At 40.5% G+C, this 17,149-nt stretch overlaps 1 protein-coding gene across 1 annotated transcript in view; it reads right to left on the minus strand.

The window, feature by feature from the left end:
• The window catches only part of DCX (doublecortin), a 159,483-nt gene that overhangs the window by 38,471 nt on the left and 103,863 nt on the right, over window positions 1-17,149 (minus strand). Inside the window, exon 5 of the mRNA XM_055393396.2 lies at window positions 16,098-16,192. Coding sequence (XP_055249371.2) covers window positions 16,098-16,192 — 95 coding nt within the window. The remainder of the gene's footprint in view (window positions 1-16,097; window positions 16,193-17,149) is intronic.

Raw genomic sequence — 17,149 nt, forward strand, 5'->3', positions numbered from 1 at the left:
CTCTGCTATAATTTTGTTTTTTTTTTTCCTGGAAGTTTCTGTTTGGCAGTGACAGCATGATTTCTAAACTACATTATTCTTCTGCATTTTTTTTTTTGGTAAATTTTCTGCATGTGTTTTTTAGACAAAAGAAAAATCACCAGTTTATAAAAAAGGAGCCTGAAGAGTTTGCTCCTGAAATACAGACACAAGGTTTTATAAAAAGGATATTGGTTTCTTGCTATAAAAAGCGACTGAAAGGTGTCAGACCTGAAAACAAATTGTCACAGTGTTTTCAGTGTTGGCTGTTTACAAGGCATTCAATAGAACAGAGATAGATGGATACCGTACAGTTTGTGTCCTAACTCGCTAGGTTAGACAGCCTCTTAGAGGACCCAGGTATATGAAAGCCCCTCACCCCCAACTGTTATTAATTGCTTATCGACTCTAAATTGTCCCAGTGGAGATGTTGACAAGGAACTCACTGTGCTTTATAAACACTATTGAAATGTCTACAGTGTTTTCCAATTTTGCCTAGTCTCTTTAAGCTATCCTACACCAGGGTCCTAAGCCTCTGGTGTCAGAATGACAAGTTGCTGGTGTTTCTCCCCCTTGGCAGCCAGAATTAGTGCTAAACAACAAACTGGAGTTTCAATCAGGAGTGAAGTGCCAGGCTGGGGAGCTGCCTTGCCGTCCTCCCAGGATCCTCCAGCTTTCTTGAGATGGGGAGACAAGGGACGCTTATGTTTGTCACTCTTGGATTTGCCAATGATTTTCCCCTCCCCACCCCACACACATCTTAAGTGCTATGTGTGTAAACAACTCTCTGCAGAGGGAAGACTGTCATGGATGAGGACAGTGAGGTGGGGGAAAATAATGCAGGTGCCTAAGTATCCAATAGAAAGATCACAGACTAGTACATTTTGCATCCCTGGAAAGTTACCCCCAAAGGATGGTTATCAATCTATCTCTTATAACTGGTAACTGTGGATCAGTGGCCCAGAGGAGAAATCACAGGAAAATAAACCCAACATATTACAGTGTGTTTTTAAAAGTAACAACAATAACAACAAAATAAAAATTTGAAAGCACCAATAGCCCTGTTGGACACTTGAGCAGAAGTACCCTATTGTAACGGTAAGCTTGCAAAATTTGTACTCTGGACTCTCTCCTCCTTCACATGGAATCGCCAAGTGAGTCTGAGTCATCCAAGGACAGAGGCAGGTACAGGTCCTGTAAGAAGATAAGAGATAAAGTTAACTCTCCTTTTCTTAAGCTCTGCAATGGGCAAGATTATGTGACTCCTTTTTTTTTAAACTAACATTTTATCTAATTGTTATTTTGAAATATAGATCCACAGGAATTTGAAGTACAAGGAGGTAGCTTTGCACAATGTATCCTTCATTCAATTTCCCCCAATGGTAACAATCTTGCAGCTTTCCATGCATTCATGTATGTGTGTGTGTCTATGTGTATATAGTGTAGTCGTATGTGACTTTATCACATGTGTATATTTGTATGACCATCATGACAGTCGAGATATAGAACTGCAGCCTCACCAAAGGGCTCCTGCATGCTACCCCTTTATAGCCACATCCACTCGTCCTCCATCCCTAAGCCTTGGCAAACAGTGTTCTGTTTTCCATCTCTACAATTTTGTCATTTCAGATGTTATATAAATGGAAGCATACAGTATCTAACCTTTTGGAATTGGCTTTTCCAATCAGCATAATTCCCTGGAGATTCATCAAGCTGTTGCTTGTAAGAGTAGTTCACTCCTTTATATTGCTGAGCAACATTCCATGGATATACCACGGTTTACTTAACCATTCATTGGTTGAAGGATATGTGGGATGATTCCAGATGTAGGCTATTATAAATAATACAGCTATAAACATCCATATACAGGTTTTTGTGTCGACATAGTTTTCACTTCTCTGGGAGAAATGCTCAAGAGTACAATTTCTAAGTTGTGTATTAATTGCATGTTTAGTTTGGTAAAGAATGCCATATTGTTTTCCAGAGTGACAGTACCATTTACATTCTCACCAGGGAAGTATTGGTGATCTAGTTTATTCACATTGCCACCAGTGTTTGGTGTTTTCACCACTTTTTATTTTAGCCAGTCTTGCGGGATTGTATTGATATCCCATTGTGGTTTTAATTTGCATTTCCCTGATGACTAATGATGTTAAACATCTTTTTCATGTGCATAATTGACATCTATAATTCCTCCTGAGTTCAGTTGAAGAAAACATTCCTCAGAAATGTTTCTTCATGTCTTTTATTCATTTTTAACTGGATTTTTCTTATTGCTGAGTTTTAACAGTTATTTTTATATTCTATATATGGCTTTGGTTAGATACATGGCTTGTAGTCTGTAGCTTATCTTTTCATAACTTTTGCATAGTCTTTGAGAGCAAAAGTTTTTAATTTTTATGAGGTCCAATTTGTCTAATTCATCATTTTTTCTTTCACAGGTTGCACTTTTTGTTGTAATATCTAAGAACTCTAGCCAAACATCAGAAGATTTCCTCCTGCATTTCATTTCTAAATGCTTTACATTTACAATTATAATCCATTTTTTAGTTAATTTTTATGTAAGATGTGAGGTTTATGTTGGCATGATTTTTTTTCCCTAAGGATATCCAATTCCTCCAGCACTGTTTATTGAAAAAGCTATCTTTCTTCCACTCATTGACTTTCGTACCTTTGTCAAAAATCAGTTGTAGATATAGAAGTTGATGCATTTCAGACTTCCAGAGAGCTGCCAGACCCTGAACAAATAGATAACCCAGAAAATGTACCCATCACCTAATTCCAATTTATTTCTTAATACTTCCATTTCCCACCAGGAACTAGGATTCATGACTCCAATACTGCTCCAAGTCTTGTCTATGTCTTGAGGAGATGGGATGATATTGCAAAGGTTTTTCCCACTGTTCCCAGAGCTCTATTTGGAGATCCTTGTGATTACTTGTAGACTTACTTCCCATATGGTCTAAATCAGTGCTTTTCAAATCTCTCTCTCTCAGTCTCTCTCTTTCTCACTTCTTGTTTAAATTTTCTATTCAAATGAAATTTTTCTTGGAAGCCAAATACATGAGACAAATAGAAGTGTAGTTGTTTTGGTCAAATCAGACATGGGGGAGGCAGAATCTCACCCATCCCCAAATGAAGTACCGTTTGAAAACCACTGTTTTCATTTACATTATCAGCAAGATACTAAACGAAACTGGAAATTTGAGGGTCAAGTCTCTGGGTGATTAAGAGGCTCTCTTTGGTATAAACACAGAACTTCAGTAGAGAACTGTCCAAGAGAATTAGACAATGCAACTTCTCCTTCAGGTAAAGGCTAAAAAGTGAAGATGATGAAGGGGGATGAGCATAGGGAGGAGAGGGACTTATTTATCTAACATTGAGAATGCTTTCTGCTGAGAAAGGATACGAAGTCTGTTAGGCCGCTTAGAATGGAAACAGAAGTAAAGTATACTCAGAAATCTGAGGGTGTAGTTAAGTAGTACTCTGACACTGAATAAGTCTTTAAGTCTTGGTTTCTTCATCAAGAAAATGCAGAATGTACAATCCGTAAGGTCTCTACCAGCTCTGAGGATACGCAAAGAAAGACTGAATCATTAAAACACACACACACAACAAAGGCAACTGTAGCAAATGGATTCACTTCTCACCAACCCGCCAACCCTACACTGTACATCAGGGTTTGGAAAACTTTTTTCTGTTAAGGACTAGATAGTAAATACTTTAGGCTCCCTTTGCTGGTCACATATGATCTCTGTCACACACTTTCTTTGGGTTTTGTTTCTTTTACAACCCTTTAAAGATTTTGCCAACCAAGGTCCGTCTAGTCAAGTCAATGGTTTTTCCCGTGGTCATGTATGGATGTGAGAGTTGGACTGTGAAGAAGGCTGATCGCCGAAGAATCGATGCTTTTGAACTGTGGTGTTGGAGAAGACTCTTGAGAGTCCCTTATACTGCAAGGAGATCCAACCAGTCCATTCTAAAGGAGATCAATCCTGGATGTTCATTGGAGGGACTGATGCTAAAGCTGAAACTCCAATACTTTGGACACCTCATGCGACGAGTTGACTCACTGGAAAAGACTCTGATGCTGGGAAAGGTTGGGGGCGGGAGGAGAAGGGGACGACGGAGAATGAGATGGCTGGATGGCATCACCGACTCTGTGGACATGAGTTTGAGTGTACTCCGGGAGTTGGTGATGGACAGGGAGGCCTGGCGTGCTGTGATTCATGGGGTCGCGGAGAGTCGGACACGACTGAGCGACTGAACTGAACTGAACTGAAAGATGTAAGAAACATTTTTTTTTACATTGGGGTGCCATCCAAAACAATCAGGCCATACACAAGATCTGGTACTCCTGCTCTTATTACCAAACAAAATTTCTTAGAATACTGATAAACAGGCAGGGAGCACAACACTGAGAAGACAACAGGAGAGCAATAAAAACATGTAGAATGGAGCTGGGGCAAAGTGGCATACTATGGAGTTGTATTTCTGAAGGGATTTAGTTCTCCAGAAATTGTGTAAAGTGAAAATTGGACATAGTCAAAGTATCTTTGAGCCTTAGACTTGAAGAATAGTGGAGAGACTCTCTAAAAATCTGATCCTGCATAAATGCAGTAACACTGGAAAAAATGGTCAAAATCAACTTTTTCAGAACTCCAGAAATTAACCAAAGGCTTGCAACAACCCCAAAAGTATTTCTTCAAGAAAAATGGCTGACTCTCAGTAAGAATACCGAAGTTTGTGGTGCTTTAACTGGTCCTATTTCCATTCTCTCTCTCCCTAGCTCCAGGATATCTTTGAAAACCAACAGCCTCAGAACTACAGTATCTGAAAAACAGTGACCTAGATGCCACTAGAGGATGCAGAATGGGACTGGAGTTCCCCCAAATGCCATCTTCCCAGAGAACTATCACTATTTGACCTGTCGGTTAATTCCCACTTATGGGGCTCTTCTTTATTTGACCTGACTCAGAGCACACTCACTGTGAACAGCCTTTACAGGGAGCATTAATCAATTGCAATTGTTTAAAATCACAGCTGCCTGATGTGGGGGAAACTGGGCAAATGAAGCTGCTCAAAACCTTAAAAGGAAGAGCTGGAGAATTCATGTCCATAGGGAACTCTGAAAAGCTCTGACAATATTCCCGGGAATCTCTAGGGCCAGGCACATATTCAGGGTGTATTCTCAAAAAAGACCTAAGAAATTCTTAATCTCTCACCTCTGGTTGGCCTTGAGGCCCTGAACAAACAGCAAGTGAAGGCTAAGGCAAGCTGCCTGACAGAGCATTAAAATCAGGCTCCAACACACACACACACACACACACACACACACACACACACACACACACACAGCCCTTCAGCAGAGGCTGGGAGACTTACTGAATCAAAGTATTTAAGGAAATCTAGCAAAATTATCCTTCAAGAATGAAGGAGAAATCAAGGCATTCCCAGATAAACAAAGAGCTAGCAGACATGTCATATAAGAAATACTAAAGAGAATCCTCCTGGGAGAAATGAAAGGACAGTAACCCACATAACCCATATAAGTAACACACGTAACCCACATAAGAAATAAAGAACAATGGTAAAGGTAAATACGCAGGTCAAGACAAAAGAAGTTATTATAAATTTATTTTTCTAACTCTTTTTGTCTGTTATCCAATTCAAAAGACAACTGCATAGAATAGTAATTATCAAGATGTGTTGGTGGACTTGTTATGCATGAAGATGTACTTTGTATGTGAATAAGAACACAAAGGGGTGGGGGATGAACAGAGATATACAATAGCAAAATTTTTATATAAAATTGAAATGAAGTTGATAGTAATCCAAAGTAGATTGTGTCAAGATGTTAATTGTAATCCCCAGGGCAACCACTAGGAAAATAACTTGAAATAAAATTAGTAAAAATACAGCAAGGAAATTAAAACGGTATACTGGAAAAATATCTATTTAACACAAAAAGGGCAAACATCCAGAAGTGAAGGAACAAAAAAGACATACACAAAATAGCAAATGGCAGATGCAATTACTAATTTACCAATAATTACATTAAACATAACAAATTAGGCACTCAAATGAAAAGGCATAGACTGACAGAATGGTTTTTAAAACATTCAGCTCTATGCTGTTTGAAAGAGACATAATTTATATTCAAAGACATAAATAGGTTGAGAGTAAAATGATGAGAAAGATTTATCATGCAGTTAGTAAGCAAAAGAGAGCTGGAGTGGTAGTGACATTATGCTAATGTCAGAAAAAAAACAGATTTTAAGGCAAAATCTGTTACTAGAGACAAAGGACATTCATAATGATAAAATATAATTAAAACATATCTGTGCTTTAACAACAGAATACCAACACACATGAAGCAAAAATTACTGAATTAAAGTAAGGAATAAAGAATTCAACTGTAACGGTCAAAAACTTCAATACCCCATCTTCAGTAATAGATAGAATAACTAGGCAGAAGACCAACAAGGAAAGAGAAGACTTGAAAGACAGACACTACAAGAAATTACACATCTAACCTATTCTGTCCAACAACAGCAGAATACACTCTATTCTCAAGGTCCCATGTAACATTTTCCATGACAGATCATATGTTAGGCCATAAAATGAGTCTCAATAAATCTGAAAGGGCTTAAAATCATATGCAGTATGTTCTACAACTACAGTGGAATTAAATTAGGAAGCAATAACAGAAAGATATTTGGGAAGTTCACAAATACGTGGAAATTAAACAACACAATGCTGAATAGTCAGAAATCACAAAGGAAATTAGAAAATACAGTGAGATAAAGGGAAATGAAATCACAGTATACCAAAAGTTTTGGGAAGCAGCTAAAGCAGCGTTCAGAGGAAAATTTACATGAAATGTTCAGAATACGCTAACTCACAGAAACAGAGAGTAGATTAGTGGTACCAGGGGTGTGGGTGGAGGAGAAAGAGGCTGTGGCTACTAATAGGCATAGGGTTTCTTTTGAAGGTGATGAATACATTCTTGCACAACTTTGTGATTATTCTAAAAGCCACTAAGTTCAGCTCAGTTCAGTTCAGTTCAGTTGCTCAGTCGTGTCCGACTCTTAGCGACCCCATGAACCACAACACGAAAGGCCTCCCTGTCCATCACCAACTCCCGGAGTTCACTCAAACTCATGTCCATCGAGTCGGTGATGCCATCCAGCCATCTCATTCTCTGTCATCCCCGTCTCCTCCTACCCCCAATCGCTCCCAGCATCAGAGTCTTTTCCAGTGAGTCAATTCGTTGCATGAGGTGGCCAAAGTATTGGAGTTTCAGCTTTAGCATCAGTCCTTCCAATGAACACCCAGGATTGATCTCCTCTAGAATGGACTGGTTGGATCTCCTTGCACTCCAAGGGACTCTCAAGAGTCTTCAGCACCACAGTTCAAAAGCATCAATTCTTTGGCGATCAGCTTTCTTCACAGTCCAACTGTCACATCCATACATGACCACGGGAAAAACCATAGCCTTGACTAGACGGACCTTGGTTGGCAAAGTAATGTCTCTGCTTTTTAATACGCCATCTAGGCTGGTCATAACTTTCCTTCCAAGGAGTAAGTGTCTTTTAATTTCATGGCTGCAATCAGCATCTGCAGTGATTTTGGAGCCCCAAAAAATAAAGTCTGACACTGTTTCCACTGTTTTCCCCATCTATTTCCCAAGAAGTGATGGGACCAGATGCCATGATCTTTGTTTTCTGAATGTTGAGCTTCAAGCCAACATTTTCACTCTCCTCTTTCACTTTCATCAAGGGGCCTTTGAGTTCCTCTTCACTTTCTGCCATAAGGGTGGTGTCATCTGCATATCTGAGGTTATTGATATTTCTCCCAGCAATCTTGATTCCAGCTTGTGCTTCTTCCAGCCCAGAGTTACTCATGATGTACTCTGCATATAAGTTAAATAAGCAGGGTGACAATATACAACCTTGACGTACTCCTTTACCTATTTGGAACCAGTCTGTTGTTCCATGTCCAGTTCTAATTGTTGCTTCCTGACCTGCATACAGGTTGCTCAAGAGGCAGGTCAGGTGGTCTGGTATTCCCATCTCTTTCAGAATTTTCCACAGTTTATTGTGATCCACACAGTCAAAGGCCATGGCATAGTCAATGAAGCAGAAATAGATGTTTTTCTGGAACTCTCTTGCTTTCTCCATAATCCAGCGGATGTTGGCAATTTGATCTCTGGTGCCTCTGCCTTTTCTAAAACCTGCTTGAACATCTGGAAGTTCACGATTCACATATTGCTGAAGCCTAGCTTGGAGAATTTTGAGCATGACTTTACTAGCGTGTGAGATGAGTGCAATTGTGTGGTAGTTCGAGCATTCTTTGGCATTGCCTTTCTTTGGGATTGGAATGAAGACTGACCTTTTCCAGTCCTGTGGCCATTGCTGAGTTTTCCAAATTTGCTGGCATATTGAGTGTAGTACTTTCATAGCATCATCTTTCAGGATTTGAAATAGCTCAATTTGAATCCCATCACCTCCACTAGCTTTGTTCGTCATGATGCTCTCTAAGGCCCACTTGACTTCACATTCCAAGATGTCTGGTTCCAGATGAGTGATCACGCCATTGTGATTATCTTTGTCGTGAAGATCTTTTTTGTACAGTTCTTCTGTGTATTCTTGCCACCTCTTCTTAATATCTTCTGCTTCTGTTAGGTCCATACCATTTCTGTCCTTTATCGAGTCTATCTTTGCATGAAATGTTCCCTTGATATCTCTAATTTTCTTGAAAAGATCTCTTGTTTTTCCTATTCTGTTGTTTTCCTCTATTTTTTTGCATTGATCGCTGAGGAAGGCTTTCTTATCTCTCCTTGCTATTCTTTGGAACTCTGCATTCAGATGCTTATATCCTTCCTTTCCTCCTTTACTTTTCGCTTCTCTTCTTTTCATAGCTATTTGTAAGGCCTCCTCAGACAGCCATTTTGCTTTTTTGCATTTCTTTTCCATGGGGATGGTCTTGGTCCCTGTCTCCTGTACAATGTCACGAACCTCCGTCAAGAGTCCATCAGGCACTCTATCTATCAGATCTAGACCCTTAAATCTATTTCTTACTTCCACTGTATAATCATAAGGGATGTGGATGTGGATGTGACTGATCTAGAAGCAAGGTCCGATGCTGTAAAGAGCAATATTGCATAGGAACCTGGAATGTTAGGTCCATGAATCAAGGCAAATTGGAAGTGGTCAGACAGGAGATGGCAAGAGTGAACGTCGACATTCTAGGAATCAGTGAACTAAAATGGACTGGAATGGGTGAATTTAACTCAGATGACCATTATATCTACTACTGTGGGCAGGAATCCCTTAGAAGAAATGGAGTAGCCATCATGGTCAACAAAAGAGTCCGAAATGCAGTACTTGGATGCAATCTTAAAAATGACAGAATGATTTCTGTTCGTTTCCAAGGCAAACCATTCAATATCACAATAATCCAAGTCTATGCCCCAACCAGTAATGCTGAAGAAGCCGAAGTTGAACAGTTCTATGAAGACCTACAAGACCTTTTAGAACTAACACCCAAAAAAGATGTCCTTTTCATTATTGGGACTGGAATGCAAAAGTAGGAAGTCAAGAAACACCTGGAGTAACAGGCAAATTTGGCCTTGGAGCACGGAATGAAGCAGGGCAAAGGCTAATAGAGTTTTGCCAAGAGAACGCACTGGTCATAGCAAACACCCGCTTCCAACAACACAAGAGAAGACTCTACACATGGACATCACCAGATGGTCAACACCGAAATCAGACTGATTATATTCTTTGCAGCCAAAGATGGAGAAACTCTTTACAGTTAGCAAAAACAAGACCAGGAGCTGACTGTGGCTCAGATCATGAACTCCTTATTGCCAAATTCAGACTTAAATTGAAGAAAGTAGGGAAAACCACTAAACCATTCAGATATGACCTAAATCAAAAGCCACTAAACTAGGCATTTTATTAAAAAAGGTGAATTTTATCTCAATAACATGTTGTTCTAAAAAGTAGTACCTTTGAACAATCCTTCACATTGACAACTGAATACTATATATTTCAAATTTACTTTTTAGTGTAGTTGAATTATAATGCTGTGTTAATTACTGCTGTATAGAAAAGTGAGTCAGTTATACATATATGCTCTTTTTCATAGTTTTCCACTATGGTTTATCACAGGTTACTGAATATGGTTCCCTATGCTGTACAGTGGGACCTTGCTCTTTATCCATTCCTTGTACACCAGTTTGCATCTGCTAATCCCAAACTCCCAATCTAACTCTCCCACCCCTCTCCTCCTTTGAAACCACGAGCCTGTTCTCTGTGTTTCTGGTTCCGTTTCATAGACAGGTTCTGAATCTTGTTTATATGATTCCTGAGCAGGTAACCCTATTCAGCAATATGCATACATCAGTATATAGTATATACATTAATATTCAGTATGTAACGATGCATACAAATGTAAAATAGAGTTTTGTAGTAGTTTTGCTCTATGACTGTATTGTGACCACTGATGAATTCCATAAATTTACACATAAATGCAAGTCCACTGTAGTAGAAAGAGCACAGGATTAAGAGCCAGGAGAACCGTCCTAAGCCTAACTTCCTCTTTCAGGATCTTTGCTTCTATATCTGAAAATTGAGAAAGATGAAGACTATAAGATCTTTATGTTTCATTCTAGCTCTAAAATTCCGTAAAATATAACGTGGATCATTACATTTTGCTTTTCTCTAGTTATACCAAACCCAGAGGAAGGGAGGCAGGCACTGCCAAGTTAGTGAAGTCCCTGGGCAGTCTTCAGGCCAGCACACAAGGGTCTTTTCATTATGGAAGCCACTTTGAGTCCCACCGCACTGAACACTGAACCGCTGGACTTCACTGTAGCTCTGAATCATTCATGTGATAGACATTTTAGTGTAGTTGGTTGGCTAGTGGAAATAATTATCTGAGAAGATTGTTCCAGACTGTTATCTCAGAGGAAGAGGAGACAAGCTTGGGATAGAAATGGGAGGCTACTTCACTTGCAGCTGCTGTGACTTGTAATGGGTGGGGTGAGAGGCAGGCTATGGAGAAAATCCAGAGGACTAGGCCTAGGTATGAACTTCCTTACTTCTATCCTCCATCAATTTCTTTAGTATTCAAAATATATTTTCTTGTATGAGTAGAACACTGTTCAGGGAAAGAAATTATCTCAACATTCTGTTTTTGTTGATTGATATGTAGAAATACAGAAACACACATATTGCTTAACAATAAATAATTTGCACCTGAAATTCATTTGCTTAGTCCCCTGGAGCCCTACAGAACAAAATGTTTGTAACAAATACAGCTGTGCTGGCGATACTACTGCTTTAGAGAAAACAAAAACTTGGTCTCTGGTCCAAGAAGCTTATAGTCCAAAGGAAGTCAGAGAGAAGTTTTGAGAAACCTGGCTTCCAGTTTGGGTTTGCTTTTACCCAAATGTGCCCTGTGCTTTTCTGATGGTGTGGCTTTGTTCTTGCTGATTTTTTTTTTTTGAAAGCTGGAATGCCCGTTCTCTTCACCAGCCATCAAAAGCCTACCCAGGCTTTAAGGTTCCACTTAAATGTCACTTAGTCTGTAAAGCTTTTATGTCTCCCACTCTCCCACAGTTGGATGTCTTTCCTCCTCTCCTTTGTGCTCTTGCAGTTTTTTATTCACTCTTGATTACACTACCAAAATCCACTTAGAGTGGTGTCTGTGATTTAAGGTTCAGGGCCCTGCTTTATTCATCAAACTATCTCTCTGAGCACTTCCAGGATGACAGAAGAAAAGAGTTTGGAAACAGAGGATAGTGTATATTTAAATAATGTTTGTTATGTTTTCAAATACTATGTCAAATACATTTTCCTTCAATCTCCAGGCAACTTGGCAAGCAAAATGCCTCCAAATTGAAAGCTATGAGGGTGATCACTAATCTGGAAAATTTTTTTTTAAATAAATGAAAATGTTTCCCTGTGCTTCTAGGCATTTTGAACATCTTTAATATGGTGTGTGTGTGCTAAGTCACTTCAGTCATGTCTAACTCTTTGTGACCCTATGGACTGTAGCCCACAGGCTCCTCTTTTCATGGGATTCTCCAGGCAAGAATACTGGAGTGGGTTGCCATGCCTTCCTCTGGGAGATCTTCCTGACCCAGGTATCAAACCCATATCTCTTAAGTCTCCTGCTTGGCAGGTGGGTTCTTTACCACTAGCACCACCTGGGAAGCCCCCTTTTATATGGTAACTTCTCTGAAGTGTTGAATCATACCGGGGTTTGTCTTTATGACTGGGCACCTTCTTTTTCTCATCTGTAAAATGGAAACACTAATCTGCCTTATCCCTTTTGCAGGGTTATCACAAGGGTAAATGAGAAAATGGCTATGCAAAAAAGATAAAGCAGGATGAAAATGCAAAATGTTGTTCTCATTAACTATACAAGGATTTACTTCATGTCCATATTGCAGCATTCGAGTATGCGGACTTTGGCTAACCTCATCGCAGCTGCATTAAAAAGGATTCTCCATGAGTTGCTTAAGAGGAGAAGCCAAGTGGCTGATTACAGCTTAGGGCCCTGCCACAGCCATCAAAAGTAACCAAAGGGATGCTGGGACTTCAAGTTTGTTTCCAATTGTGCAGAAGGCAAGTCATGGCCTCAGCCACCTGCTTCCTGTCTCCACCATGACTCACACCTTTCAGGTCCACTTGGATGGAATTTCAGATGAGATCTGCTTAGGCCCACTGCCCAAGGACCTTGATGGTGCTGAGGCTCAGGTAACTGTGAAAGGAGGAGCAAAAAGCTGAGCCTGAGCCCCAAGAGGACTGAGTCAAGGTCACAACACATTTTTTAGCTTATTTAGAAAAACCAATTTGTCCTCCATCACTGGTGGTGTAAGTATGAGGCTACTGTTTCTGACAGGATGCACTGAGTGAGACACAGCATCATTTCTGTCCCAAACACACAGTCCGAATTTAACCACAAGGAAACCTCAGCCAAACCGAAATCAAGACATTTCACCAAATAATAAGCCTGTGCTCTTCACTTCTATGATATACTTCCCTAAAAGATTTTTGAAGACTCAAGAACTTTTCTGAAATCAAAGAAAACTAAAGAGATGTGACCACTGAGGGCAATGTGTGATCCTAGGTTAGATCCTGGACCAAAAAAAGAACGCTCTTGGGACAATTGATAAAATTTGAATACGGATGAGAGAGCATACAACAGTATTGAATCAACGCAAACTTCCTGATTTTACCATTGTACTATGGTTATGAAAGAAAATGTCCTTATTCGTAGGAAATACAGACTGAAGTGTTTAGAGGTAAAGAGCATGATGTATGCAAACTTAATTTCAAATGGTCAAAAAATTTAGTAAAGCGTATGTGTGGTGGGGAGGGAGAAGACCCACAAAAATAAAGTAAATGGGGAAAATATAAACAACTGGTGAGTCTTTATAAAGAGTACATAGAAGTTCTCTGTATTATTCTTGCAACTGTTTAATTTGAAATATCAAAGTAAAAAGTTAAAAAACTTGCGAAAAATATACCAAAATCTAAATGCTTTTTAAAGTTTGCTTCAGAAAATTATATAATTTATTACCTAATGTTGGTTTTCTTAACTGCCATAAAAAAGGGCAATTTGAAAAATAAGGTGATACACTGAAAATTCAATGATACAAAGAAAATAGCAAGGCTCTGACAAGGCTGCCACCTGTAGCTTATTCTAGTCCTTCAATGTGAAATTTGGTTTTAGAATTGAGTCCAAAACAAAAGCAAAACAAAATACAGCAAACAACGCCCCCCTAAAGCCTGAAAACCCAACCAGAAGAAATGGTTTAGCAATGCACTCATCCAATGGGCTTATGGGTGGTGGGGCCTCAGCCTAAATGAGCTGAATATATCAACTGAAAAGTGGAAGGACTCAAGTGTATGGGCCAAATAAATGCCTAGACTGCCCCCGCCCCAGCCCTTTGAGGAAGGTACTGGTGGAAGGTACTGGGATAGGTCACACTTCCCAGAAGGAAAGTAAGGGCAGAAATGCACGGAACAAAGACAGTAGGAAACAGTGAAGCATCCCTATGAGGTTCTGTGTAGACATTAGAATAACCAAAGTAGGCTATTCCTCATCCTGGTATGCCCACACGAACAAGCCTTGTTGCTCAGAAGAATCACTGAAAGTTGACTGCCAAAGCAGTTCTCATCCATCTTACAATCTCTGGGTAACACTGGCTACATAGACAGTTCGGCAGATCCTCCTTTGTTAAAACCAAGTAGCTCAAGAGAACAATTCAAAGGTTCCAGCCAGGGTCACTACCAGAAGTTAAAAGAGTCATTAAAGGAATGGAATAAGCATTAGGAATTATGGCGCAGGTAATGGTAGAGTTAACCAGGAAATTAAAATCCTGATGTAGAGAAAGAGAAATTTAAGTGGGTGTCAGGTGGTGGTGTGCTGTTAAATGTGTAACGACCAGTTTTCTGTGTGAGATAACAACAACTCTGATTTATAGCATTTGTTGAATTGCATGGTGTAAATATTCCCATCATGGCTGAGTTCTAGTTACTAGAGTTGGGAAGTGATGTACAAAGTCAGCTCTCATGAGCTAGTGTAAACCAGCTCCAGCAGACCAAGTGTCATAACCTTGGTTATGACCTTATGTCTGCTGCTGCCTAGCCATGTCACCCCAGTAAGTAACTTCACCATTCTGGGTCTCAATTTCCTCATGTGTAAAATATCAATCCCACAAGATGACTGAGAGAATCAAACGCAACAAATTTACCTCTGTCTCAGATCTCTTCTACCCCTGACCCTCTATGGTTCAGTGATGGAGCTGGCCATACTGGTGGCCTTTTGCCTTTCTCCATCTCATGCCAGGTCTTGTGAGCCAGAGAAAGACAAGAGAATCCTAGAGGAAGCCACTCTATGGTGTGGTAATCAGAGTAGAGGGCTTCCTTGGTGGCTCAGCAGTAAAGAATCACCTGCCAATGCAGAAGATGAGGGTTTGATCCCTGGGTCGGGAAGATCCCCTGGAGAAGGGAATAGAAACCTGCTCCAGCATTCTTACCTGGAGAATTCCATGGACAGAGGAGCCTGATGGGCTACAGTCCATGGGGTTGCAAAAGAGTTGGACATGACTTAGGGACTAAACAACAATCTGAGCAGAAACCACATGTGGCCTGAGGTGAGGTGGAAGGCGATGGCCACTGCAGATTTTCGATACAGAAGAGATTTCTAGGTGGAAATCAGTTTGGAAAGTGGAGGTAGAGAATTTCTGCTGCTAAGCTGCTGCTAAGTCACTTCAGTCGTGTCCGACTCTGTGCAACCCCATAGACGGCCTCCTACCAGGCTCCCCTGTCCCTGGGATTCTCCAGGCAAGAACAGTGGAGTGGGTTGCCATTTCCTTCTCCAATGCATGAAAGTGAAAAGTGAAAGTGAAGTCGCTCAGTTGTGTCTGACTCTTAGCGACCCCATGGACTGCAGTCTACCAGGCTCCTCCGTCCATGGGATTTTCCAGGCAAGAGTACTAGAGTGGGGTGCCATTGCCTTCTCCAAGAGAATTTCTACAACATCTATTATTTTAATGGTATATTATTGGGGCTAACTTAGAGGTGTAAAGGGTGCCTAGGGCCAGTGCAATGTATATATGCCCTCTCTTCCCACACTGTACCAGAATCGACCTGGTCATGAAGAATACACAGTGAAATTAGGGTCTGTTCATAGTTGAATGTCCACGAATATAAAGGGAGTAACTCAGGACTAACTTTCTTTATGACCTTTACTGGACCTAGGAATTTAAGTAGCCCTCAACACCCTGTTTACTGTGCCTCTGAATCAGAGGGACAAAAGCTCAGTTTATCCCCTGGACCATCATTTGGTGACACGATTAGCTCAGAATGGGGGTATTTTGGGGTCCTTCATACCTCTTCTTTTTGGTTAAATATAATTAGAATTAAACCGGGGGCCAGAAGAATAAATACAAGTGATTGGAAGCTTGACCCCTGCTGGGATTCCTGGGGCTTCAAGCTAATGGACCAAAAAGTCCAAGTGAAAGGGGGTTTAGTAAGGTATAAGAGACATAATACCTTGTGCTTCCGGAGGCTGCCAGGACTGGTGGGCGTAGAGATGGGAGACTGCTTAGACTTGGGGGTAGAGAGCTGGCTGCTGGAGGTTCCGTTTGCTAGCCCAAGGCAAGAGAAAAGGAAGGGAGAAAAATCAACAGCATACAAAGGAACACGTTATCCTTCCCCTCCGAAGACACTAAGAACATTCAAACGCGCTACACAGACGACCAAGTGATTTGATGAGTAGAACAAAGGTGAAAAGAAACACATTCCTCAGAAAGGCAAGAATACAATCCTCAGTTAATTAGATCCCCTCGCTGTGCAAGGCAGTAATCTACCCCCGCTTCTCCCGCCTCACCTCCTCCCAAGTGCTTCCAATTACAGGGGTCTGGTTCTTTTCAAACCTTTTTCATATTCATTCCCAAGTCTGACCCTAGCAACATCTCTGGGAGGTAGTCCGGGAACATGTTACTCTGTTTCAATTTTATAAATGACATAAAAGCGAGGCATGAAGAAGTTATATGCCTCACCTTAAAGGGGAAGGCATGTGGGTGATTTGGGCATGTCCCCTTTGGTGGCAGATGATGTGGTACAGGACAGCCCTATTATCTATCTCTTCCCCTCTCTACTTTCCTGCTCATCTTTTCTCCCACTCTCTCTCCCCTACCTCATTCTGGGTGCAAAGAACAGAAGCAAAAGAGGAGAGAGAGAAAGAGAGAGAGAGCTAATTAGGAAGCAGAATGCAGAAGAAAATGGAGGAGAAACTGTGAAACAAAGAGAGGTGCATACAGCAAAATGGGCACAGGAGAGAATTGAGAATGAGAGAGAGAGAGAGATCAGGAGTGAAGGAGATGAGAGACAAGAGGTTGCTAGGAAAGAGAAGGAGGAAGTTTGAAATCAGAAGAAAGGATGATGGTATTAATAGCCAGAGTCAGGGTGCATCCCCATTTGTCACTAGTCAGTAAAATGCTGAAAATGAGATGATTTAGTATCTAACATCTCTATATTCCATTGTTATTGCAAACTGTCTTATATTCCCTTGCTGACCAGATTTTTTAAAGATCCAATCATGT

Source organism: Moschus berezovskii, chromosome X (genome assembly GCF_049115385.1).
Source record: "Moschus berezovskii isolate FMDL1 chromosome X, NW_MosBer_1.0, whole genome shotgun sequence".
In the NCBI taxonomy this organism is placed as follows: domain Eukaryota; kingdom Metazoa; phylum Chordata; class Mammalia; order Artiodactyla; family Moschidae; genus Moschus; species Moschus berezovskii.